This window comes from Aotus nancymaae, unplaced genomic scaffold (genome assembly GCF_030222135.1).
Source record: "Aotus nancymaae isolate 86718 unplaced genomic scaffold, 86718_ANA_hifiasm-v0.15.2.pri h1tg000020l, whole genome shotgun sequence".
NCBI lineage: Eukaryota > Metazoa > Chordata > Mammalia > Primates > Aotidae > Aotus > Aotus nancymaae.
In genome coordinates this window covers 28,214,729-28,242,305 of record NW_026988432.1, presented here as the reverse complement: position 1 = coordinate 28,242,305, position 27,577 = coordinate 28,214,729, and the positions used below count along the sequence as shown (strand labels likewise).

The 27,577-nt window shown below is 36.5% G+C and overlaps 1 protein-coding gene across 8 annotated transcripts in view; it reads right to left on the bottom strand.

Annotated features, from left to right (window-relative positions):
- DYM (dymeclin) overlaps positions 1–27,577 on the bottom strand; it is a 432,063-nt gene that overhangs the window by 119,869 nt on the left and 284,617 nt on the right. For all 8 annotated transcript variants that reach the window (XM_064379196.1, XM_012440797.3, XM_064379199.1 and 5 more), the window contains one exon: positions 3,057–3,159. In XM_064379196.1, the coding sequence (XP_064235266.1) occupies positions 3,057–3,159 (103 nt within the window). The remainder of the gene's footprint in view (positions 1–3,056; positions 3,160–27,577) is intronic.

The window sequence follows — 27,577 nt, the reverse complement described above, 5'->3', positions numbered from 1 at the left end:
CGCCACTGCACTCCAGCCTGAGCAACAAGAGCAAAACTCAGTTTCAAATAAAATAAAATAAAATGAAATAAAAGCTAGCAACTCAAAAGGTAATCCAATGATATATTACAGGGTTAATAGTATCTTAGGATTCCATATAGAATAATAAGAGATCATGACTTGATGAAAATAAATTTCAAATGGATGGCTTTTACTCTTTAGAAAGCTATAATTTAAGAAACAAACTATCTGTAGGGCACAGTGGCTCACGCCTGTAATCCTAGCACTTTGGGAGGAGAAGGCAGGACAATCGCTTGAGGCCAGGAGTTCAAGACCAGCCTGGGCAATAAAGTGAGAGCCCATCTCTCCAATTTTGGAGTTAGATGGTAGAGTCAGTCCTATAGAAAGATTCAGAGGTATATGATGACCACAGGGCAGTATAATTTGGTTTCTTATGGTTGCAACTAGAATAAACGTTAAATTCTTCTCATCTCAAATAGTTGCTAAGACGATTGTTAAGAATTAGAGAAACAAAGCTTATATGATACCATAACAATATTTATCATTGGTTATACTTTAACTGTTCACATGGTTATAGTTTAAAAAGCAATCATAATTCATTTATGATCTTTGTTTCATTTTCTATATTCAGGTTCTATATTTGGTTATATGTAACCAAACTTCTCTGAAAGTTCAGTTCATTTTTATTTTAAAAAATCCATTGAAAGATTCTCCTTTAACAATTCCCTCCTGTTCCCTTTACTCACCGAATAAAATTTTATGTAATTCTGATAATACAAACACCAAAGCACAGCCAAGTCAATGGAATTTTACTTGCTTTCTTATACACCCTTATTGCCCCTGTCGAGGCATTCTCTCTCCCCACAGGTTTGAGTACAATTTTTGTTTTATTTCCCCTTAAACAGCCAGGGCAGTTTCCTCATTATCTAGGCTCATTTGAAGGTTTCAGGTTTCCCCAGAGATCTTCAGACCAACATGGTTGCACTAAAGTACTAATACTAATGTTTTTGGAACTTGCAATTTGCTTTCTATGTTATTACTTAACTGACTTATGAATTATACAGTATAATGAGGATAAACATTTTCTTAATAAACTTAGAAACCTCTAGGTAGACTGAAAGTACTCTATGTACTACAGTGAGAAGAAAAGTATGTCCTTATTTTTAAGTACTTATTCAAACTCTTTGCTAATACAGTTCATTCGGTCTTGGTATAGAAAGTTACATCTGGGAATCCACAGCTGCATTAGGACGTTCTCACTTTCCTTTTTCATCTTTTACAAACAAGTGGTTTAAAGCATTAGCTCAGGACACAGAATTTTATGTGGTTATTGGCAAGGGCACTTACGTATAAATTCTGTGAAAGAAAAGGAAGGAACATGTTCATTTTCCCAGTTAATGACTAATGTAAAAGAGAAAATGGTTTCGAATGTGTAAATCACTTATACAATAGTGTTTTGAGCAATGGGAATGACCAATAAAACATGACATTATCATGAAAGAACATACGATGGTGCTCATTGTTAAGGTTACTGCTGTTTGTTTAATCACCTTTCAGGACTCTATCAGGACTGATTCACAGTCATCTCGCCTACTGAATCAGTGCTAACCATTCTATTCAATTAACTCTGAGAAAAGGCAGCAAAATTCAAGTTCATAAACCCATCTGAAAAATGTTGTGCTTTACAAAGTCTCATACACATAAATGTTAACAAAAAAGAATTGTCTATGACAGATTCCAAATGGAATTTTCCTAGTATTTCTAGGACACAGATGCCATAAGAAATTCATTTTTACTTAGTGAAAATTTCATACAAGAAGAAAATAGTCAATTAGTGACTCTAAAATCTGTACCCTTTAACAGCAGAATTCACAGGACTGTTACAAACTCAAACTGTCCTATCATTGCATAATCACCTCCAAGATTGACAAATACCAGTGAATGTGACCTATTTCCTCAAAGAAATACCAATTCTACAGATCTCTGATTAAAGAAGAATGCTACTAAGGCAACCTCAGAACTTCAGAACTATACACATTCAACACATTTTTGTGGAGTAAATGGCACAGGAATATTATATAACTCAAATAATAATGGCTTATAAATAATAAAACATTTGCAGATGACCTAAATTCAAGTTTTTAGTAAACATAATTCCCTATTGCCTCCCTGGCCCCAGCTGGAGTTTCTAAACAGTTATTAGATATATTTTTCTTATCACAGGTGTGGCAAGTGTAGAATTAAGTGAGCTGTTATGCCAATTAAAAAATTAGAATATTCAACTTAGCAGGAAAATCTTAAAAGATACGTTTTGGAATTATAAACTTAATACTTTAAGGGGATGGCAGATTGTGACATCACACACACACACACACACACACACACACACACACGAGAAAAAACTAGCACCAGTCAGGTTGTGGCTGCACACAGCTATCTTTGTTTATCATTGACTAATATCTGGATTGGGTGCTGTTCCCACAGTCTCATATCAGGACAATCATTTAGAAATGAAACAAACTACAGGAAACAAGCAAGGCAACTCTGCAGCTGCCTGGTATGCATCATCACTGCAAACTTAGTATTAAAGAGTTCTCTAATAAAATTTTGAAATACCAACCCACTATGTTGATGTCTGGATTTGGGGACGTCCTTATTAGAACTTGATGAACTTCTCCTGTGGTTGATGGCAAGACAGTATTTAGCATCTTCATCTAAGCCTTGTTCCAAAATATAAGAAGTGTCACAGTAAGACTCCCAGGCTGGAGTGCAGTGGCGTGATCTCAGCTCACTGCAACCTCTGCTTCCTGGATTCAAGTGATTCTCCTGCCTCAGCCTCCCAAGTAGCTGGGACTACAGATGTGCACCACCACACCCAGCTAATCTTTCTTTTTTTAGTAGAGACAAGGTTTCACCATGTTGGCCACGCTGGTCTTGAACTCCTAACAAAGTGATCTGTCTGCCTTGGCCTCCCAAAGTGCTGGGATTACAGGCGTGAGTCACTGCACTCGGCCAAAAGAAAAATTTTTTATTAACGAAATAAGGTAACTACTTACATAATCTGGTAGAGGAACATCATTAGAACTCAGTGAACCTCTCAAGGACTGTGTGGCTTGTTCCAGAACTTTGTTGTGTTTTTTAGACAGCAAAGAAAATAAACTGGAAAAACAAACACAAAACCAATTACATTAAAGGAACTGTTTTCTTTTCTAGGTCTTATATGGAATTATATAGTTCCACAGCATGTCAATTATTCTAAAATATACTTGTAAATGATTCTTTCTTCATGCCTATGTTAACAGCAAGATTAACAATACTATTTATGTAAGAAAAAAAGGAGGAGGATGCTTAAATTATAAGAGTTCTAAAAAATTGTTTTTAATGACAGTTTAAAATTAAGTTTCAAACATAGGAGAATTTTTGATAAGATTACTATAGGGAAAAGAATAGTGGAGAAAACCTGAAACATAGACTATGACTAACTCATAGTATAATCTACTACAAGTCACTTGAGCTTGTGTACCTTCTCACCTTCCAAAAAAGTGCATTGGAAAAGATTATTTCTCTGTCATATAGATTCTATGGTTCTGTATCATAGCTTTCTTTCTTTCTTTCTTTTTTTTTTTTTTGAGAGAGTCTCACTGCAACCTCCACCTCCCAGGTTCAAGTAATTCTCCTGCCTCAGCCTCCTGAGTAACTGGGACTACAGGCGCGCGCCACCACGCCCAGCTGATTTTTGTATTTTTTTTAGTAGAGACGGGGTTTCAACATGTTGGCCAGGATGGTCTCGATCTCTTGACCTCGTGATCTGCCCACCTCGGCCTCCCAAAGTGCTGGGATTTCAGGCGTGAGCCACTGCGCCCGGCTATAGTTTTATTTCTAAAAAATAATGACTTGAAATGTTTTATAAGATTTCTGCTCTGGCCATGATGGATCAACCAACACTGGACTAACTCTCCTGCTATCACTAACTAAAAACTAAAAGAACTATGAGGCTGGGCATGGTGGCTCACACCTGTAATCCCAGCACTTTGGGTGGCTGAGGTGGGTGGATCATGAGATCAGGAGTTCGAGACCATACTGGCCAACATGGTCAAATGCCGTCTCTACTAAAAAAAATAAAATACAAAAATTAGTCGGGAGTGGTGGCACATGCCTGTAGTCCCAGCTGCTCGGAAGGCTAAGGCAGGAGAATTGCTTGAACCTGGGACGCGGAGGTTGTAGTGAGCTGAGATAGCCCATTGCACATCAGCCTGGAGATAGAGCAAGACTCTGTCTCAAAAAAAAAAAAGAAACAACTGTTTTTTGATATTGTACAACATCTGAAGTAAAGGATTATAATCCCTAACAGAAGGGAGATAAACATGAGCCCCATAATGGTGAGCTTCTGTCTCAAGGAACATTGCAGACTATGGTCCAGGAAGGTGGGACCCAAAGAGTATACAGAAGTACACAGAATTGCTGTGCTGAGCTGAGAAGACAGAAAGAAGAATTTAACACTGCTGTGGCAACTGCATTTTGCAAGGCAGACTACTAGAGAGGAGAGAATTTCCAGAAAGCAGGTCCAGAAATCCAAGTGTCTTCTTGAATGTTTGGGTAAATGGTAAGCTGTATGTGCACAGCAAGACTCCATAAAGTATGGCAGTACACAACTATCCAGGAGCTGTAAACTAAATACAGATTTTAGGGATCATAACAAACTAAGGGATATGGGAGCTCCAACCAGCCAGTAGACAAAACTCATTGAACATGAACGTTGAGCTGAATTCTTAGAAAGGCCATGCTTTAGGGGTCAGGCTATTCTACTCTAGAGCACAGATTACTTTATTATGTATCTTTATTATGTATCTAAGAGGTACCCTGATACAGCAAAACAAACAATCTTCAAAGAATACAACTGATTTACATTAACTATAAATGCACTAAATACTCCAGTTAAATGGCAGAGATTTCCAGACTGGATAAAAAAGAAAGAGCCAACCATGTGCTATTTAAGAGAGACATACTTGTAAATTTAAAGATACAGATAAGTTCACAAAAGGATGCAAAAAAGATATCCTATAGAAACATTAATCATAAGGAAGTTGGAGTGGCCATATTAATTTCAGACAAAGTAGGCTTAAGAACAATATTATTATTACTAGAGATAAAGAGAGAGATTTTATAATGATGAAAGTCAGTTTACCATGAAAACATAACAATACTAATTATGTATGTGCCTAATAAAAGAACTTCAGAGATACATATTGTAACTATGTGATACCAATATGACATTTATTATATCTAATAAAGAAAGAATTCTTCTTTGGGGTAGATGGCAATTTAAAAATAAAGGCAATTCTGATTCCATGTACTTCTCATAAAAATCTGAAGTATGGTCCACAGTACTGTTTTTCAAGCCAAAACTTCACTGTAGTATTTAGTAATCCTCTTATAAAGAAAATATTTATTTAAATATGAATTTAGGAAAATCTGTAATTATTTCAGATGGTTTAAAAAGGATATCCACTGAATAAAAAGGATATCCACAGGCCACTAAGTAGTCTTTCTAGATTAAGTTTCAACTAATATCATCAAGGAAAAAAAATTCCTTAAACATTTATTGGTAATGTTAGATGTTGCACAAAACGAACAACAGAGGCAACGAACATTATTTAAGTTTATACTTAAATAAAGTGGGAAGAAAAATAATTACATGAAATAATTACTGAATGAGTAAGTATGAAATCATATGATACTGGTTACATGCTGAGGATATATCTGGCAGAATCATTTCGTTGAAATGAAATACTCCAGTGAAGTTTCATGAAGGTCAGCTTAGGCCCTCTACGATGTCTTGAAAAAGAAGAAAGAGTTATTTGTGTAAGAGCGAATAAAAGGCACTTCCAAATAGAAGGCAAAGCACAGAAGCAAAAGTAAGAGAGAGCAAGAAAATTGGAATGGAGGTACTATACAAGAAGTAGGAAACAGGATTCAGTACATAAGGGTGCATACATTTTTTCAATCATTTTATTTTTCTGGGTCTTCTCCATTTGAGATTTAGTTTTGCTTTGGCTTTCCTTTTTAACAGTAAACACCACACTTTCCACTCACCATTATTCCCATGAATCACTGATAACTAATATTAACACTTTATTGTGTATGATTCCAGAAATGTTATATATATCAAGACATGTAAATAAATGCATACCATATCCATATATATATATTCATCTTTTTTATTCCATGAAATATGTACTATGCTGTATCTTGCACTTTGTCCATCTAACAGTATATTCCTTCACTCATTCAACAAACACTTGAGTGCCTGTTACTTGATATCAAAAGGATACGGATATACCATAATTTATTTAGTCCATTATTAATCAGTCAATGCAATTGTTTCCAAATATTTATATTATAAGCAGCATTGTAATGAGCACCCTTGTGAATAATTTTTAGCATGCCTGAGTGAGACTACCTTTAACATATTGCCTGAAGCAAAACTGCTGAGTAAGACTAACTGAACATAATACTGAACTGCATTAGAAGGTCCATATTTTCAAGTATGCAAATTATTTTACAGGAGATGCAAAATAAAGGTAAAAAAATTGAGACTGTGTATAAGACATGCTCATATGGAAATGCATATAGAAGGAAATCAATAATATGCTTCTAACTGGTTGCAGTATATTTTCTGGAATAAATGGAATTTCAAAAGTTTTTTGAGACTAAAAGAAATTTGGGTGGTTGATTGTTGCACAAGATGTGGCAAGACTCAAAAATGTAAATTGGCTACCAAACAAAGAAAGGAAAGCAATAAATATGCCTGAAAGAAGTGACCTTCTTGGTGTTAGGAAGAAGAAATGGTACAAGTGAAGTACAGCAGCATACCTTGCAGAGTTGAAGACAAAATAAGAACTCGAGAGGTATTTCATGAGTTCAGCAAACCTGGGATGTTCATTCTCACATTCCGTGTGTGTGCGTGTGTGCATGCCCCCTATTAGTGCACCATCAGAGAAGAATAAAGGTGATCTATAGTAACTTTCATCATCAATTTAAGAAAATTATTAAACAGTACTAGGGACCAGAATAGAAAACACTTAAAACTGTTTCCTTTGGAGAAGAAAGGCTAGCTTATTTATTTATTTTAAAAGAGAGTATGAACACTCTGTTTTGCTTGCTAGTAGGACACCAAACAAGGAAGTGAGCTTCAATTCAAACATGGGATCTTTTGGTTAAGTGTAATGGAAAATTTCACTATTAAGGACATAAAATGTTGAAATGGTATACCCCAAGAAGCTGTGGATACTGCTTCCAGCTATCTCTAAGAAATTTTGTATAAGAACAGATCATTTGAGGTCACATTCAGCTCTCCATCAAAAAGAAACAGAACTCACACTTACTTTGTTACTATCATACAATTTAACAGTCATTTTACTAAAATCTCATAGCAAGTGCTTTCAAAGTTTTATTTAAACATTCTAATTTTGGATTTTATTTAGCATTTTTAAGGCAAAATGTATATAAGACACGAGTTGTAAACTGCAAAGTGAAAAGAGTGACTTTTGCTTAAAGCTTTGCAAAGTACTTACCCCCAGCTTAATGCTAATTAGAGTAAGTAATAAAGACATATGATGTTTATATGTGAATGGATACATTTTATTTCATTTTATTATTTTTTTGAGACAGAATCTCACTCTGTCGCCCAGGCTGGAGTGCAGTGGCGTAATCTCAGCTCACTGCCACCTCGACCTCCCGGGTTCAAGCGATTCTCCTGTCTCAGCCTCCCGAGTAGCTGGAACTAAAGGCGCATGCCACCACATCTGGCTAATTTTTTATTTTTAGTAGAGACGGGGTTTCACAATGTTGGCTAGGCTGGTCTCGAACTCCTGACCTCAGGTGATCCACCTGCCTCAGCCTCCCAAAGTGCTGTGATTACAGGCATGAGTCACCACACCCAGATGATAAATTTGATTTTAAAAATAAGTCTTAAAAATAAAAATGTTCTTCAAGTCTGCTTAATATTCACTTAGTTGGGGTCTATTTGCTAGAATACTTTTTAAAAATTTGAACAAGATTAGTTTTTCTTTTTTTATAAGAATGTTTATTACAAATTTAAAAAATGAAAACAGCCAAAACACTAATCAAGAGTAGAATGAGTAAATAAACTGTGTGATATTTATACAAGGAAATATTATACAGCAATTTAAAATTATCTAAAGCTACATGTATCAGTATGGATACATTTCAAAAACAATGTTGAGTAAAAAATAGGCAGAAATCCTTAGAGAACATGAACAAGGCGATTTTATGTTATAAAAATTGAAAACAATATTACGTATCATTTACAGATTAAACATATGAAGTAATAACATCAAATATATTTGGAAATGATAAATCCTACATTTTGGATCGCCACTGTTCTCTGAGGAAGGAGGAAACAGGGAGTACAGTTCTCACATTAAGTACTCTCTCTCTCTCTCTATATATATATATATATGTATATATGCACATATATACAGTAGATAAAAAATGTTCTTTTGGTAACACTGGATACATACACAAGAGAGTGCTATATTACTCTATTTTTTGTGTATGCAGAAAGTATTATATAGCATTTTAAAAATCTGATAAAAAGAACACGCTATCCTGAAGAAAACAGAGCCCCTGCCAACAGACAGCATTTCACAAAAGAAAGCAGCATGTAAACAGAGTAAGTGTGGTCAGTCCAAACGGGAGCACACTGAGAAAATCACAAGCTGGTGGAATGGCTGTAGTGTAGGGTGCACAGATGGTGGCAGGAGATGACACCAGAACGAAGACAGTTTGAAGCCATACTGTGAAGGGCTGCTTTATGGCACATCAAAAGCCCTGGACTTTTATTCTATTTGGAGTGAGAAGCTAATGGCACATTGGTCTTACAAAATAACGAAAGAGACATGGCTCCCTGCCCCCCAAGGACCTCAAGTCCACTGGGATGAGGAGAAAAAAAACGTCTACAATACTGAAATCAGAGACTGCCACGGGTCTGAAGAGAGCACTGTGGGAGAAGAGGGGGAAGATTAGGTACATTCCACAGAGGAAATCTATCTTGACTGTGGCCTTGAAGGTTAGGGGACTTGCTATTTGAAAAAGCAAAGTGGGAGGAAGAGTAATTGAGAAGGGGGAAAGTGTTCAGAAAGGCACTGAGAGATTTCAAAGAAATACCCATAGCTTATAAGGCAAGAATAGAGAAAACTCACGGGGGTGAGAGGTAGCAAGAAATGAAGCTGGCAAGACAAGAAGCGTCAAATTAAAAGGCCACACGGACCATGCTAAGAGGTATGCATTTCATCTCGCTCAGCCACTGAGACAAGACAGTGAGTCAAATATTTACCAAGGGTCTACTATGTGCCAGACAATGTGAAAGCCAAAAGCAGCACCGTTTCCGTCCCAACTCCAGAGGGCGCAGTCAGGTGAGAAAGGACATGTCTAATAGACTGGAGGTGAACATGGAATGTTAGGGGGACATAGGTGAGGACTGCCCAACTGCACTCGAAGGGAGAAAGAATAAATCACTTCTGGAGATGATGCCTACACTGCATTCTTAAGAAACAATTAGGAGTCAGCCGAGCAAATCGGGCAACGATAAAGGTGATTTGGGCAGAGAATGGAACAGGAGCTAAGGTAGAGAAATATGAGCCCTGAGGGTGGAGGAAACAGCATTGCATGTTCATCAAGTATGAGTACACAGCAGAGCACAGCAATGAGGCTGGGTAGCAGTGAGGATGGTTCATCAAGTACCTCCTAAACCCCTCAGACCTTGGAGTTTATTCTGAAAGCCAGAGGTGTTCTACGAAAGCAGGACTACACTATGGGATCAACACAAAGCTGCTGTGTTTGGTATTCAGTTGCGAGGTGGGAGGCAGGGCTCCGCAGTAAGGATGGCAGATTACTACCTGTGCATCTATGTCCTGAGCCTCCTCCCTAAGCCCTGCCATGTATGGTGACTACAGAGTCCCTACTTCAGGGTACCTATAACTGAAGGTTGACAACCACTGACCCAAGTACATAAAATTCTATTTGTTTTAGAAAGACTTCTCTGCTCCTGGAGAAAAGGATGGCCAGGAGATGACAAGTGAACAAGAGTAGAAACAGAACCTTTAGGAAACATCCACATTACCCAAAGAAAGATATGAGGAGGCCTCAAGTTAAAGGAAATAGAGCTGTGTGGAAGGCAGAGACAGCATGGAGAGGGAAGGAAAGGAATCAGGGCTGACTGAGGTCTCTAATCTGGGAAACAGTGGTGAGCTGATAAGGTGACTGACATGCTAGCAATACAAACAAGTTGAAAGGGAGGGAGAGGGCTCAGGAAGACAAAGAAATTAGTAACAGTAGCAGCAGTTATGAGTCATGTATCAGGTGCTGTCCATCTAACAACCATGTGATGTAGGTCCTACCATTATCCATTCTCCCTCCCCGCTTTTTTAAATGGATGATGGAATGAATCAGAGAGAGTAATTTGCCCAGGCACACAGCTTAGTGGTGGAGTCAGGAGTCAATGCTAGTATTGCTGGCTCCAGAATCCATGCTGTTAACAAACCTTTTACGGAAAGTACAGGTGCTCAGGAACACCAGGTGGAGACGGTCAGAAAGAAGCAGATGGGCAATTTAGAAGTACTAATTTGGTGCTCAGAAGAGAGGGGAGGAGAAATTTTAGGGTTATTTGCATCAGCTGCAGTCACAAAAGTGGAGGTGATCACCCAAGGATATTGTGTAATGCAAGAAAGAACTGTGGGAGACCGGGTGTGGTGGTTCACGCCTGTAATCCCAGCACTTTGGGAGGTCGAGGCAGGTGGATCACAAGGTCAGGAGTTTGAGATCAGTCTGATCAACGTGGTGAAACCCTGTCTCTACTAAAAATACAAAAATTAGCTGGGCGTGATAGTGTGTTCCTGTAATCCCAGCTACTCAGGAGGCTGATGCAGGAGAATTTCTTGAACCCGGGAGGCGGAGGATGCAGTGAGTGAGCCAAGATTGAGCCATTGCACTCCAGCTTGGGCGACAGAGTGAGGCTCGATCTCGAAAAAAAAAAAAAAAATGAAAAAGAGATTGTAAGAAATACCAAGACTGAAAGGGTGAAGAGAGGCCAGAAAGGGTCACTTAAAGAAACAGAAGGGGCCGGGCACAGTGGCTCACGCCTATAATCCCAGCACTTTGGGAGGCAGAGGCGGGTGGATCACGAGGTCAAGAGATCGAGACCATCCTGGTCAACAAGGTGAAACCCCGTCTCTACTAAAAAATACAAAAATTAGCTGGGCATGGTGGCGCATGCCTGTAATCTCAGCTACTCAGGAGGCTGAGGCAGGAGAATTGCTTGAACCCGGGAGGCGGAGGTTGCGGTGAGCCGAGATCGCGCCATTGCACTCCAGCCTGGGTAACAAGAGCGAAACTCCGTCTCAAAAAAAAAAAAAAAAAAGGAAAAGAAAAGAAATAGAAGGAGGAGAAGTACGAAAGAAAGATGTTCTGGAAGCCAAGAAAACAATTTTAAGGAGAGAATAATCATGACTGTTAAAAGCTGTCAAACAGTAAAGTAGGATTTACAAACTGCATTTGGCACAAGGAAACAAATCAGTGGTGACCTTATCCACTTTCAGAGGGGAGGAGGAGGCAGACAGAAGCTGGACTGCAGTGCTTGAGAAATAAGTAGGATGTGAGGAAGCAGAGAAAATAGTAGACTTTTAAGAAACTGAACATTGCTGGGGAGCAGAGAGCTACAATAATGCTCTGAAGGGAAAGGGAATGCATCACAGAAAGGTCACTTACTGGGAGGAGGTGTGGAGGTTCTGTCTTTGAAAGTTTCAGACATTTCCTACGAGAGCCCTGCCAATCCTCACAAATCTCAGCCAACCTTTCTCCATTCCTCAGTCCTTCCTCTAACACACTAGTAACAGCAATCACAGGGGAAAAAAGAAGTAACCGAACTCCACAAAAGACCTGGGAGCAGATGATTTACAGATAAAGAAACCTAGGTGTACAGCATTAGGTACTTGACCCACGATCAAATTTACATTGTGTAGTGAATACAAACGTTCTTTATAAATCCTAAAGAGCTATTAAAATGAAAAAAAAAATACAAAAAACTATTAAAGTTATTAGAGGTAGAGTGGCAGCTAGAAACCAAATCTCACACCAGGTGTCATGCTCTCATCTGTAGATGCTAATTCCCTCTATGTGTAGACACCCCTCCTTCCTCCTCTCCTGCAAATCACAGCCCCTACACCACTGATTCCACACCCTCTGGGAAAGAGTTCTCAAACCGGTGCTCTCCCTGCTTCTGAAGCCCTGCTGGTCCTTAATTACAGTTCTATGCTACTGGTTACCTTAGTTTTAATCAGCTTTATTGAGAAATAATCTTTATATAATAAAACTCACCAATTTTAAGGAGACAGTGCAATGAGTTTTGAAAAGTGTAAACATTCATGTAATCCATCACTACAATCGTGATACAGAACATTTCCATTACCCCAAAAAGGTCCCCCGGGCTCTTTTACTCCAATATCGCCCCTGCCCCGCCACCCCCGCCACCAACTTCCAGGCAACCACTAATCTGCTTCCTGTCACTGAAGTTTTGCCTTTTCTAAAATTTCCTGCAAATAGAATCATACCATAGGTACTGTTTTGTTTCTGCCATCTATCACTCAGCATAAAGCTTTTCAAATGCATCCAAGCTGTTTTGTATATCAGTAATTCATTCCTTTTAATTGCTGAATAGTTTTCCATTGTACTGATGTGCCTCGATTTTTTTATTTACCAGTTGTAGTTGTTTCCAGTGTTAGGGTATTATGAAGGCTGCTATGAACACTTGTACAGGTTTTTATGTGAACATATGTTTTCATTTCTCTTGAATAAATACCTATGAGTAGGATTGCTGGATTGTATGTTATTTGTTTAACTCTGTAAGAAACCACTAAACTCTTACACATTCTTGCAAACACTTGGCATTTCAGTCTTTTTAACTTTAGCCGTATTAGTGGATGTGAAGTAATTTTCTCTGTGCTTTTAATTTGCATTTTCCGAATGAGTTTTCTAGTGCTCACATGTTGTCTTTGGAGAAGTGTCTATTCAAATCTTTTGCCCATTTAAAACAATGAGTTGTTTTTCTTCTCCTTGACTTGTAAGAGTTCTTCATACATTCGGGATACAAGTTCTTTATCAGGTATAAGTTTTGTAAATATTTTCTCCCTAGCCTATGGCCTGGGGGTAGTGGTAGTGGGGCCGCTTATCTTTTTCATTTTCTTCACAAAAACAGTCCTTTTGAAGAGCAAAAATTTTAAATTTAATGAAATTCATCAGTTCGTCAAATTTTTAAAAAATGTTTTTTGTCTTATATAAGAAGTTTTTGGCTAATCCAAGATCCCAAAGATTTTTCTATGATTTCTTCTATACGTTTTATAGTTTTAGCTCTTATCTTTAGGTCTGTGATCCATTTTGAGTTAATATGTGTATATGGCATGAAGAGTCACAATTTATTTCATTGGTCTGATTTTCTTTTGCATGTAGATATTTAATTGTACCAGTACCATTTGTTGAAAAGATTATCCTTTCTCCCTTAAATTACCTTGGCACCATTGTTGAAATTTCATTGAGCATATATGCACTGGTCTATTTCTCAATTCTATTCAATTCCATTGGTTCATAAATCTGTCATACAATATTATCCCACTGTCTTGATTACTCCAGCTTTATAGTAAATCTTGAAATCAGGTAGTGTGAGTCTTCCAACTTAGGCTTTGTCAAAATTGCTTTTGGCTATTCTAGGTCCTTGTATAGTATTTCCATACAGATTTTAGAACCAACTTGTCAATTTCAACCAAATCACCTGGTAAGATTTTAATTAGGATTGTGTTTAACATATAGATCAATTTCAGGATCTTAATAATACTAAGTCAGGATAAAATAATCCTGTTTATTTAAGTCTTCCTTAATTTCTTTCAGCTATGTTTTATAGTTTCCAGTGTACCAGGTCTTGAATGTATTTTAAATCTATCCTTAACCATTATTTCATATTTTTGATGCTGCCATAAATGGTATTATTTTAAAATTTCAATTACTGATTGTTCACAGTAAGAATGTAGAAATAAAATTATTGTTATATACTGACCTTGTTGTATCCTATGATCATGCTAAACTCAATTATCAATTCTAGTAGGTTTTTTGTAGATTCATTAGGACTTTCAAAACATAAATAATCATGTCTTATGCAAGTAGCTAAATAGTTAAAATAGTTAATAAAATTTAAAAGATCATTTTAAATCTTTTCCAATCTGGATATTAAAAATTTCTGTTTCTTGACTTATAGTATTGGCTAGGACCTATAGTACAATACTGAATAAAGGTCAGAGTAGACATCCTTGCCATTTTCCTGATCTTAGAGGAAAAGAGTCATTTTTCACTAAGTATGATTTTAATTGTAAGTGTTTCATTGATGCTCTTTGTTGGGTTGAAGAAATTCCCTCTATTTCTTGTTATGTGAAAGTTGGTTTCATTTTTTTTTCATAAATGGCCACTGAATTTTGTCAAATGCTTTTTCTGTACCTACTGAGATGATTATATAGTTTTCTTTTTAAGTCTAATAAAGTAGTGGATTGTACTGATTGATTATGGCATGTTAAACCAAACTTACATTCATAGGATGGGTCCCAATGGTATCTTTTTAAATGATGATGATGATGTAGATAATAAGAATGATGGTAGCTACCACTTACTGAGAATGTGCTCTATGCCACTCATCTCTCTAACCTTTTATATTTGTTAACTAAATATACAAGTCTTTAATGAAGACAGTATTACTATTATCATCACATTGTAAGTGATGACATACAGAAGTAAATTAACTTGCCAAGGACTATACTATTCATAAATGGAAGAGTCAGAACTTACACCTGGTAATCTCAGTCTACGCTGTGGATTCATGACCACTTCATTATCTCTTATATGGAGATTTGTTAATTATGGTGGCTATTTTTTTTCCTGTCCAATATGATTCACTCTCACCCCCAACTTTTTCAGGAACAGAAACTACTTTCCTGAAAAAAGTGAGATTATGACACAGTCTCATTCCCTGAGTCACAGAGATTGGTCAATGAATATAAGCTCTAAGTTGAGCCGGCTGGAAATATTCCCTAGGATTTTACTAACTAGAAAGGGTGTGAAAGCTGCTTTTTCTCTCTGGTCAGAAGATTGTAAAGACGTAATTCTGGAGTTGGCTATGGTCAGGCTTAGCTTCATGAAGAAAACCCATGTGCAAGAAGAGGGAACAAAGTGAACTTAAGGAAAGAGAGAGAAAGAGAGAAAGAGCGAGAGAGAGAACTGAGGGAAAAGGCTGAAGGAGAAAGGGACACATAATGATGGTTCTAACAATTAAGGAAAAGATGTGACCGTAATACAAACAAGAAAATCATCAAAGCCAACGAAGACAGAACAAATTTATGTTATGAAACTTGTCTCTTTGTACTTGCAGATTATAATAGAAATAGTAACTTACCAAACTTTTTTTTCTCTATCAAATTATGTAATCCTAATTATTTGTTTGCTTCAATATGCTGCTTCATAGTTGCTCTTAAACTGCTACACCCAACTGTAATGCATATTTGTACTGTAAACATGTATTTTTCCAAATGCCAAGTTCATTTAAGGCCTTGATTGTAGATCCTTGGGTTCTGCACACAACATGGTCTAAAATATGCTTACTACTAATTGATGATTTCTCTTCTTTTCTATCATTCTTACTCCAATATAAGAAACTGCAATGACATCAGTATTCTTGCCTTACAAAATCAGAAACAAGCAGTCTTAGTTGATTTTAGTTTAAAAACCTTATTTTTAAGGACTAAAAGTTAAAATGAAGGAGAGACTAATTACATAACAATCTTTGCTAAGAACACTGACATTTATACAAAGAAGCAGGTTAGGGCAGAGTAAACTGCCCATTCATTCACATTTAGTTGCCTTAATAACCATAAACATTATTTTAAGTATATAATAACTAGCTTAAAATTCATTTCCATCCAGGACAAGGGCTAAAATTGTTGATTTTATGGCACAAAAGGTACAGAACAAAATAACAAACCTCAGCACCACCAGCTTGCTGACTGTCAAGCAATGCTTGTTAAAATGCAAATGTCTTGTGACTAGCAGTACACAGCATAATGCATGGACAACAGATGTGTCCTTCAGTACACCAAGCACCACACATGGTCTAGTAGAACCTACTGCTCCATATTTCAACACTATAAGAAAAACACAGTCACTCATCTTCTTCAAAAACCCTATCGTAAAAGCAAAAGACAAAGAAATACACGTGTGATGTTTAGCGAAAGAGGTTCCCACCAAAAGGGTACTCCTCGAATTATAACTGGAGAACCCAATCCCAGTATCTAAAAACACACAGTGTATCTTAGCAAGAACTTAAAATTATAGCTACAACATTCAGTATGATCTTCACGGTATGACTGCATAATCAAAAATTATATGTAAACCCAAAAATAACTAGTCATAGAACATGGCAAAGTATCTGACTAAATAATGTTTCTTAAAAAAAGAAATGCTGAAACTCAGGAACTGAATTTCCCCTAGCTGAGGTAACTAAAGTCAAAACATGGAAGATACAGAAAGAGAACTGGAAGATGGCTAACAACTTTAAAAATGATGTCACACCAATTATTCCTGATAAAACATGTTGAGAATAATGGATAAAATATACAGTCTGTCAACATATACTCTGGTAATTATATTATCAAATTTATAAGAGAGTGAAATAAGAGAATCTAACATTAGCTTAAAGACAGTTATTTTCATTTTCTACAAAACCATTCATGCAAATTTCATTTGTGTGTTTTTAACATAAGCACATTTTATTCAATTTTTTAAGAGACAGGGTCTCATTCTGTTGCCCAGGCTAGAGTACAGTGGTGCAATCAGAGCTCATGACAGCTGCAAACTTCTAGACCGAAGTGATTCTCCAGCTTCAGTCGCCTGAGTAGCTGGGACAACAGGCATGTGTCACCAAGCCCAGCTAATTTTTTTTTTTTTTTTTTTGTAGAGACAAGGTCTTCCCTTGTTGCCAACACTGGTCTTGAACTCTGGCCTCAAATGATCCTCTCACTTCAGCCTCCCAAAGTGCTGAGATTACAGGTGTGAGCCACTGTGCCTGGCTTCTTTCCAATTTTGACTAGATTTGGTTACAAATGTTATTTAGCAAAAATTAAAAAATTAAAAATTGTTAATTTCTCTCAAAAGAACTTTACTGCCTTTATACATATTTCATGGATAATGAATTTTAAAAATGTATACCCTTTATAAACTAAACTATGATGAAAGACTAAGTTTTTTTTTATAATTAGTATGCAATTCTAAAGATATCCTGTTAGAAGTTTTATGGCATTTTCTCTTCTCTATTAGAAAATTATATTGTGTGAAGAAAGAAAGAGATCTGACTTGAAAGAAGTTTGGTTGTCTTTTTTGGTGACCCTTTCTTAGTCTCTTGAGAAAACTACTGCCAAGCAAATAGCAAACCTATCCAGTTTTTTAAAAATCCTGTGGCAAAGTGTCATTAATTTATGGGAATAATTGGGATCAAAATAACACTGAATGAGAAAATTCATTTGGAAAGTGGAATGACCTCACAGTGAGTTCAAGAGGAGCCAGGATGGCAGCATAGAAGTTATTATTATCACAGGTCATAAGGCACTTCCTAAGTGTAAAGAAATTTCCTCTCAGGGGAAACCTACCAAATAAAGCATGTTTACTATATGCCAGATTTTACGAAGATAGACACAGGAAACATGGCACTGCTAACTTTGTGGAAATGCTGCAGAGTACCTATACCTATGTTATAACACAATTGATAGCCAAGATATTTCTCAGGTGTTGGGCCCTTGAGAATCCCAACCGAAACTTGGAAATTTCTTTTTTGCTTAGTCCTTAATCTTAATTTAGTGAATATAATCAATCTTTAGGATGGCCATAGGAACAGGAAGTCTTAACTGAAATTATAGGTCTTTATTAGTAAATGCCTTTTTTCCAACACCTAATAGCCTCATCACTATAAAAAAAATCTTAGGTCTGTAAAAACTTTATCCATGTATTGCAACTTCCTTTTGACCTTAGTGTATCTAATTATTAATTTATACTTGCTCTACACATTTGTCACATGTCCTCCTTTATCTTTTGCTTGTACGTTTGTCTCATTTCTTTCTTTCTTTTTTTTTTTGAGACAGTCTTGCTCTGTCGCCCCGGCTGGAGTGCAGCGGCATGATGTCAGCTCACTGCAACCTCCGCCTCCCAGGTTCAAGCGATTCTTCTGCTTCTAGAGTAGCTGGGGATATAGGCCTGTGCCACCACACCTGGCTAACTTTTTGGGTTTTTAGTAGAGACAGGGTTTCACTGTGTTAGCCAGGATGGACGTTTGTCTCATTTCTTATGTGAATACAAGTTCAAGGGCACAGATGTCCATTCCTCTTTTCTTCTTTTAACACTTTCACAATGCCTCTTGTATATACCAATGGTTTCAGTGGGTTAGTTATCCCTCATTTTCCTTTTAAATAAAATATCCACTGACTGGTGGATAAGATATTCTTTGAATTAAAGTTTTAAACTACTTTTTAGAAAAACCACAAAACCAATCATATATTTACAGTAACTTCCCAGGAAACCCACCTCTACTGTGACTCATCCTGAATGAAGAAGTAGCCCCCTTTCCAACCTTAATACAAAAACCCAAACCACAAAGAGAGAACAATTTCCATGAATGAAGTTGTTATCAATGCCCACAGCAAAGCCAAGGATTTAACTCCTTAGAGTCTTAACTCTCAGAAAGCTCAGTTACCGGCTTCCTCAGCTAAAGCTTCTAAATAATAAAAGCAACAAAGTAGAAAGGAAAACCAGAATGGGAGTATGTGGAAATGGGAAAAAATTAACAGTAGTGTGATCAAAAAGAGACAAAGGAGCCTCAACATCAAAGAAGGAGCAAACTCAGAATTCCACTATGGTTTAGTACCGCAGTACACGCTCAAATCAACAATCCCGCAGTAACGAGGAAAAGATTCAAATGTGCGTAAACTCTTTACTTCAAACTCACAAAATTCTGCAATAGCCAAGATCTTATCCCAAATACTTTTTAACATTTTTAAGATGGTACTTTAGTGAAACATACTTTTGTTATTTGGAAAATATGTGGAACTCCATAATTCCCCAGAATGCCAGATAAATGAGGTATCACTTAAAGATTCTAAAGCCTTACGGCTTCAAACAGCTCAGTTACAGTATCAACAGAATATTTCTAAAATGATAAAATTATAATTCTTTCTATTAAAATATACTAACAATAGAGAAAATAAATGATATTAATCTTCATAAATAACCAATGATTAAATGTCTTTCTAGAATACAGTCCTTTATTATAACTACCAATAATTATAGAGGTAGAATTCTATCAGTAGTTGTAAAAATGCCACCATCTCCAGACAAAATTATAGCTCAAATCAACTTGGGCATAACCTGATAGGAAATAATCTATTTTAAGAACTGTGATTAATGTTTAACCATGTAGCCCACCCCCACTCCGCCCCCATTTTCCTAAAACCTAGACATAAATTCATGCTTTGTGCTCCCTCTGCTGGCTCAAAAGCTACAGCTAATTCCCAATACAGCACACTGAAAGATTGGCACGTTATATTTGGGGTCTTTACAATGTAATCCAGTTCCCTTCTTTGAGTGTTGATGAAAAACAGGAGAGGTGACATAACCAGTCCACAGTCACAGTGCGTTCTGGGAGCCAGAACAACTCTGGTCTTTTGATTCCCAATCCAGTGCTCCTTCCATTCCATAATGATCTCCCTGCTTTCATGTACAAGACTATTATTGAACTTAATTTTGCTACGGGAGTTATTTAAAATCTGAAGCTCAGTATCTTTGGGTTTCACAGATATTTCAGTGTACTATAATTACAACTGAGAAGCAGATTTGACCAATATTCAATACAGACCTATTAGGTTTAAAGGGTATCCTCATTTCTAATTTGTTTAGACAGTGCCCAATTTAAGACACCTACTGTAAAGTTTCTTGATATACTGAGTACTTAAAATGTCACCTAATGTGATTCTACCATTTGCTTACAAACCATGTCACAATTTGGAATATATAGTTACCACATAATATATCTTTAGGTCTGTAAAAACCATAAAGTCATTTTGTTGTGATGATGAAGATGATGACAAGAACGATGAAGAGGCTGATAGTTACCATGTATAGAGTATCTATTAAATAACAAACACAGAGTTGGGTCTTTAGAGAAATCACTGTCAATATAAGGTAGATATTACTATCCCTATTTTACAGAGAAGGAAACTGAGGGAAAGTAAATTGCCCAAGGTCTGTTGAACGTGTATCTACTACTTCTTCTGTATGTAAATGCTTTGTTCTTTTATTCATTCTTAATCAACAGAGATAGCAACAGTAAAAGAATCTCTTACTACCAGCACCATCATTTCCACTTAAGGCAAAAAAAGAAAGCAAAAGATACTTTATCCAAAGTATGAATCTGTTTAACTTCTTTTAAAGTTTATGCTAAAGTAGAGAGGGTTAATATTTTCCTTACTTTCAGTAGAGGAAATTACGTAACCTAAACTATAAATGTTAGTATTTAATTCCAATTTACTTTTGTATAATAGGTGTATTTACTTATTTGTCAAGTGATCTGCTGTATGGAAAACCTAACTCTAGTCTGATAACAATGCTATTTAGATAGAAACAAACAGTCCCAGATTAAAGAACCTAATCTGTTCAGTCAAAAAGTAAACATTTATTAAGCTAGAATATACAAGTCTATCTTTGTGAGGAAGACTTTTTTTCTTGATAAGAGATATAAATTGTTATCTAAATCATGGACAACTTTTATTCAAAATGAAGTTTAATTTCTGTGTTTCTTTTGAAACTAGTGCCCATCCTCTTTCTCTGATAGTGATTAGTTGTTATTTTCATAAAAGGGAATCATATTAAATAAAGTATTTAAATAGAACAATGTTAAAATGAATCTCTTTCTCAATTATTTATCAATAACCTATATGAACAGTACAGGTAACAAAAGTTAGTATTTTAGAAATGAGAAAGTAGCCTATAGTACACTCAACATTAAGGAACTTAAAATTTACAAATGAATGTAAATTCTAACCTTGCACAATTTAAATAACATGATAAATTTGATACCTAGGGCACTATAGTTAGCATCATATCTATGGATACCAATGATTTTTCAACTGAAAGATAAAATAACCTCATTTTTAATGTTATGCAGAAAGGAATACAGGATAATTCAAATACATCTGTATTTATACACCAGCTCCTCCATTTAATAGCCCATGGGATTTTCAACACTGAATTTTTCCGAGACTCAGTTTCCTTATACGTGGTGATAATGATGGTGGCAGTTACTGAATAAGAGTTGCTGTGATGGTTAAATTGAGGAAATGAATGTAAACACCCTTAAGAGAGAACCTATGGAAAAAGCCACCATTCAGTTCCAATTGATTTCTGGCATGGAGGACCATGGGCTCTGTGTTGCCAGCTATTCCAACTTGTTATATGTTTGCAACAAACTTTAAAAAAAAACAAACTGCAAAAGGAGCAGAGTACCTCTCTAGGTTGAGTCCAGGCTGCAGACTGTTAGTATACAGTTTCTAATTTGGAGAATTGCTGGAAATACTACATGTCATGAAATGGGGCAAACCATCTAGAGTCAAGGTTGTGTTGGAGTTAAATGGGTGTTCTAAATAAAAGAGATGTGCTCTGGTGGGAAAAGTCAAGGGTAAGGGTTAAGATAATTTTATGAGAGGAACTCAAAGCAAAAAGCATGTTTCCCTGAGTGATTTTGAGATCACTCAGAACTATATATGCCATTGAAAAAATCTTTAATTTTTATATAATGTATTTTAATTTAATCCTTGATCTCCCAGTAAAGAGAATATGTAATTCTCTGTTTTATGAGAGATAGATCAGCTGGTTTATAATAGAATTGTCCAGAGTCTGCACAATACAGGCTGAGTTTCCCTCATCTGAAATGCTTGGAACCAGAAGTGTTTTGAATTTTGAATTTTTGCAAATTTTGGAATATTGGCATGATACTTACCAGGTGAACATACCAAATCCCAAAATTTGAAATCTGAAATGCTCCAATGAATGTTTCCTTTGACAATTATGTTGGTGCTCCAAAAGCTCCGAATTTTGGAGTATTTCTGATTTTTTGATTAGGGATACTTAATCTGTGTAACCATTATAGGTTCAAGATACAGTCCAAAATTACTCCACATAAAATCTTGGCAAAGGTTTACCATTTTTGTTGAGCGTTTCAAGGAATGAGCTTTTGGTTTTATCTATTGCATTTGTTTTCTATATCAGTGATTTCTACTTTTTATTATCTTTATTTTGGGCTTAATTTGTTTTTTTTCCTAGTTTCTTAAGGTGAAAGCTGAAGTCACTGATTTGAAATCTTTCTTTCTTTCCAATACAGGCATTTCAGGCTATGCCTTTCCCTCAAAATACTGCTTTAGTGGCAGCCATCTCACAATTTTTGGTATGTTCTATTTTCATTTTCACTTAGTTTAAAAATTGCTTTTGGTTTCTTCTTTGATCCATGGATTATTTAGAAATATGTCATTTAATTTTGAAATATATGAGGATTTTCCAGAAAGCTATCCATTATTGACATCTATTATAATTCCACTGTGGTCAGAGAACAAGCTTTCCATGACTTGAATCTTATGACCTGAATTTTACTGAGACTTGTTTGATAGCATAGAATACAGTCTTTCTTGGCAAATGTTCCTATGCAAATGTTATTGGTTGGACTCTTCCATAAACGTCAACTAGGTCAAGTTGGTTGACAGTATTAAGTGTGCTCCACTCTTACTCATTTTCTGTCTATGTTTTCTATTAATTATTAACAAAGAGATACTGAAAGTTCCAACTATAACTGTAATTTGTTTCTCCTTGAAATTTTATTAGTTTTTGCTTCAGATGTGTAAGTTATAATGTACACATTTAGGATTATAATAGTCCTCTTGATACACTGATTCCTTCATCGTTACGGAATAATTTTCTTTATTCTGGTGACGTTTGCTCTCTGAAGTCACTTTGCCTGATAAGTCCCTCCTGTTTTCTTTTGACCGGTGTTAGTGACATGGTTGCATTTATGTCTATCCTTTTGCTGTAGTTTTCCATTTGTCCTATCTGTTCTTTTTTTCCCACTTTTACATTTTTTCTGCCTTCTTTTGGGTTGGGTATTTTTATGATTCCATTTGTTGGCTTATTAGCTATAATTCTGAACAGTGGTCTGGGAACTCTCAAGACAGTAAGCTATGACACTCACAGGGCTCCCCTCAATTGCTAACATCTCTCAGGGATTTGTTTCTTTTGTTGCCTGAAGCCCAGTGTCTCAAAATCCCCTGCTGCATATACTTTGTCTGTTTTTATTGCTGTTTCAGGCAGAAGGGTAAATCCAGTCTCCGTTACTCTATCTTGGTTGGAAGTGAATAGTGATTTTTGAACTTCTGTGTGAAAAAAAACCCAAGTTTAGAAATTTTACATAGAAACTTAAAGAACATTGGAGAAAGCCAAAGATTTTTAATACAACATTTTTCCTTACTTGAAGTGGTGATTGCATTTTTTTCCGTCTCTGATAACCCCAGTATTTTAAATTTCACGCTGATTTTTCAAATACAACACTAAATATTTGTGTGGAAATTTTATTCACTTATTCCCACTAATTATGTGCTTCATATCACTATATTTTATTTGCACAATTAGTCTTTTATTGTAGATTGCAAATGCCAGTCACTGCTAGTCTTTTAAAATTTATCCTTCATCGTGAAAATCAGCATACTAGGTACTCGCTACTTTTCCAGATAATGTTGTGGCACCATCAGGAAAGACAAACACCACAAGGCAGTCCTGCATTTCTAAATTTGTGTCCACCGCTCCTTACTTCACTCCACATGTGTCCACATCGGTCCACTCATCATTCCTGCACATTCCACTCTGTTCCTCTGTTAACTGCTTGGCCTAAACTCACTTCCCTCTCCTATACAAATCTGCCTGGGAAATTTCCACTCACCCTTCAAGATGTAGCTTATAAAAATATTTACCACATTTTCAAGTTAATCATATACATGTTTATTTCACTAAAAATATTAAGTTGTTGAGCCTGGGATAATTCATTTCTGCCTCTTTGATGCCCAGTGTAGTGCCTGTACATTTAACAGCTAGGCACATGTTTGTTTAATTGAACTGAACTCAGCAATAATTTGGGATGCACAGTGTCAGGGACTGAATGTATGTGTCCCCCACCCCCCAACTTCATATGTTGAAGTCCTAACCCCTAGTATGGCTGTAATTAGAATAAGGAAGTAATTAAGGTTAATGAGGGCATAAGGATGAGGCTCTGATCCAATAGGATTAGTGTCCTCATAAAAAGAGACACCAGAGAGCTCTCTCTCTCTCTGTGCACAGACTAAGAAGAGGCCTTGTGAACACTCAGTGAGAAGAGAGCCATCTGCAGCCCAAGGGGAGGGCCCTCATCAGACCCCACCCTACTGGCACTTTGATCTTGGACTTCCAGTTTCTATAACCGTGAGAAAATCAACTTCTGTTGTTTAAGCTACTCAGTCCATGGGATTTTGTTATAAGCCTGAGCTGACTAATAGGGATGTGTTTAAGATGAGGCAGTTCCTCTCTTCTGACTACAAAGCAAGCTAGGGCTCTTGGGTCTCCAGCAGTGAAAACTCTTCTGTTGGGGAAAAAACCTTTTTTTGGTGGGGGAAGGGAAGTAGCCTTTTCTCCAGAGGGCTATGATTGAAAGAGTACTGTCACTTCATCCTTAGCCAAGGCCACCACAACTCACTCTCAACTAAGATTAGACATTCCAAAGTTCTCTTACAAGCAAACTAATTCTAAAAGAAAGTTCAGTTCCCTGATGACTGGGTTACTGAGGCAGTAGAGAAGTACAAACCCTTATTCCATCACAGAGTCAGAGTTCAGAGATACTTCAGCAATACAGTAGTCCCCCTTATCCACACATTCTAAGACCCCCAGTGGATTCCCAAAACCATGGATAGTAGCAAACCCAATATATACTATGGTTTTTTGATCTGATAACCAAGATGGCTGCTAAGTGACTATGGCTGTTAAGTGACTAATGGGCAGGTTGCATATACAATATGGATACACTACACAAAGGGATGATTTGCATCCCAGGTGGGACAGGGCAAGATTTAATTACAGTACGCAGTACGGTGCACAATCTAAAACTTATGAATTTTCTATTTCTGAAATTTTCCATTTAAAATTTTTAGACTGCATTTGATTGTGGGTAACTGAAACCGCGGAAAATAAAACCGAGGATAATAAGGGATCACTGCATATATCTCAGAGGTAAGAAGAACTATCACAGTGCTTCTAAAATAACCATCATTTATGACATTACAAAATAAAGCTAAAGAAGAATGAGGAGTGCTAGAAAGAGGCTTTGGTTTTTGGATGGGGTAGTCAGGGAAGGCTTCACTGAGGAGGTGCTATTTAAGCAAAGACCTGAAGATGCTCTGTGTGTGAGTTGTACAGAATCTTGAGAAAGAGTATTTCAGTAAAAAGAAACAATAAATACAAGTAAGAAGGACATGTTCCAGTTGAATTACAAGTAATCTCATGAATTTCTTTAAAAGATCTAAATCACATCATTTTTGTTTGCTAAGAACCATCCCCCATCCCCAAGAAAAGTAAGTTTCATCTTTCTTAGAACAGAAAATTAAATGATTACTCTTCAGCTATCACATATAGCAACAACGGAACCTATCTGCTTCAGAACAGGAACTGGATTTGAAAAACACAATGCTGCTAAAAACATCTTAAGACTTAACTGAATGTAAAATGAGAATTACTGTATTCAATAATTCAATTATATGACTGGGAAAACTTGTCCACATATGAAAAGTGAGAACAGTCTAGACAGGTAGAAGGTGTAATGTGAGCCTCATTATATTAAAGCTGGAATAAAAAAGTTTTTCAAATTTATTTCATCAATTACTGAACTACTGCTAGAGACAAAAGGCAGAAAGCTAGAAGCAACATCAGAAAGCTTAAAATATTTATCTTTAAACTGAAAATATGCTAACTGCTGATATATAAAAAATAGTTGTTATTGTAGTAATAGTAGAAACATATAATGGCCACATGTGAGCATTTAGCATGTGACAGGTACTGTGCAGAGTGTTTTACACACATTGCTTCATTTAAACCTGGCCTTAACCCAGAGGGGAAGATTTCCCGGTTATCCCCAACTTTCTTGCTGAAGATTACCAGCTGGTCAGTGGCAGAACCAGAACTCATGCCTAGGCAGCCTGTCTCATAGCCTAAGTGCCATGCACAATGCTATGAAAACACCAACATTTGTCTATCAACCTCAGCAACTGTTTCTGCTTACCCTGACCAAAATCTGACACCTTCCTATTTAGTTTTTTTTTCTATTTTTTAAACCTTTTTTTTTTATTATTGCATTTTAGGTTTTGGGGTACATGTGAAGAACATGCAAGATTGTTGCACAGGTACACACAGGGCAGTGTGATTTGCTGCCTTCTTCCCCTTCACCTATATCTGGCATTTCTCCCCATGCTCTCTCTCTCCCCAACTCCCCACCCCCTCTGTCCCTCCCATATTTCCCCCCAACAGACCCCAGTGTGTGATGCTCCATATGTCACTTTCGAAACTCAGGATTTTAATTCTTCCTTTGTGATCTATTAATGAATTCCAAATAATTATTTAGTAACAATGGGATAAGCACGTCTTGATTTGTCCAGTCCCAGTTTACACATGTTGTCTCAGCATAACTATTAAATAGCATCTCTCTTTTACTCTCTTAAAGTAACCAGGTTTGGATCATAAATTATATAATCACTTACTTAATAATCACTTTATTTTTTGCTCTGCCTACTCACTGTCCTTTTTATTAAACAATGAAACTTACTAAACTACTAGCATTCTTTCTTTTGGAGGGAATATATGTTCAAGCACACTTCTAATCAGTGTTGGCTCTCAACATTTAAAGCACAACATTTTTTCTTGTCGTTAAATGGTCCATAACTCTTTTCCAATTTTATGTCTGATCTCATCTCCTCCCACATCTTGTCCCATTCCCTATTGTTTTCTCCTCAATGAATCCTTTGTCTCTCTCGCCCACTCTTGCCTATATCTTCTTTCATGCCACCCCCTACGCTTGGAACAAACCTATTAATCCACCAAAGGTCTGTCCTCCAATCACTTTTTTAAAAGTCACTTTAGTCAGCGAAGCCTACCTAAGATCATCCAACCAGCCACCTGTCCTGTTGATGGGCTGAATCCATCAGGCCAACCTCTTTGAGGCTCATATTTGAAACTTTTTATTATTTTTTACACTACTAGGAGGTTCACCATCTTCACTCACATGGAAGAGAATGTGAATTCTAACAAACTTTACAATGTAAAAGCAGGGCTTTCAGGTATAGCTATATCTAGTAATCAAAATGCATGCATA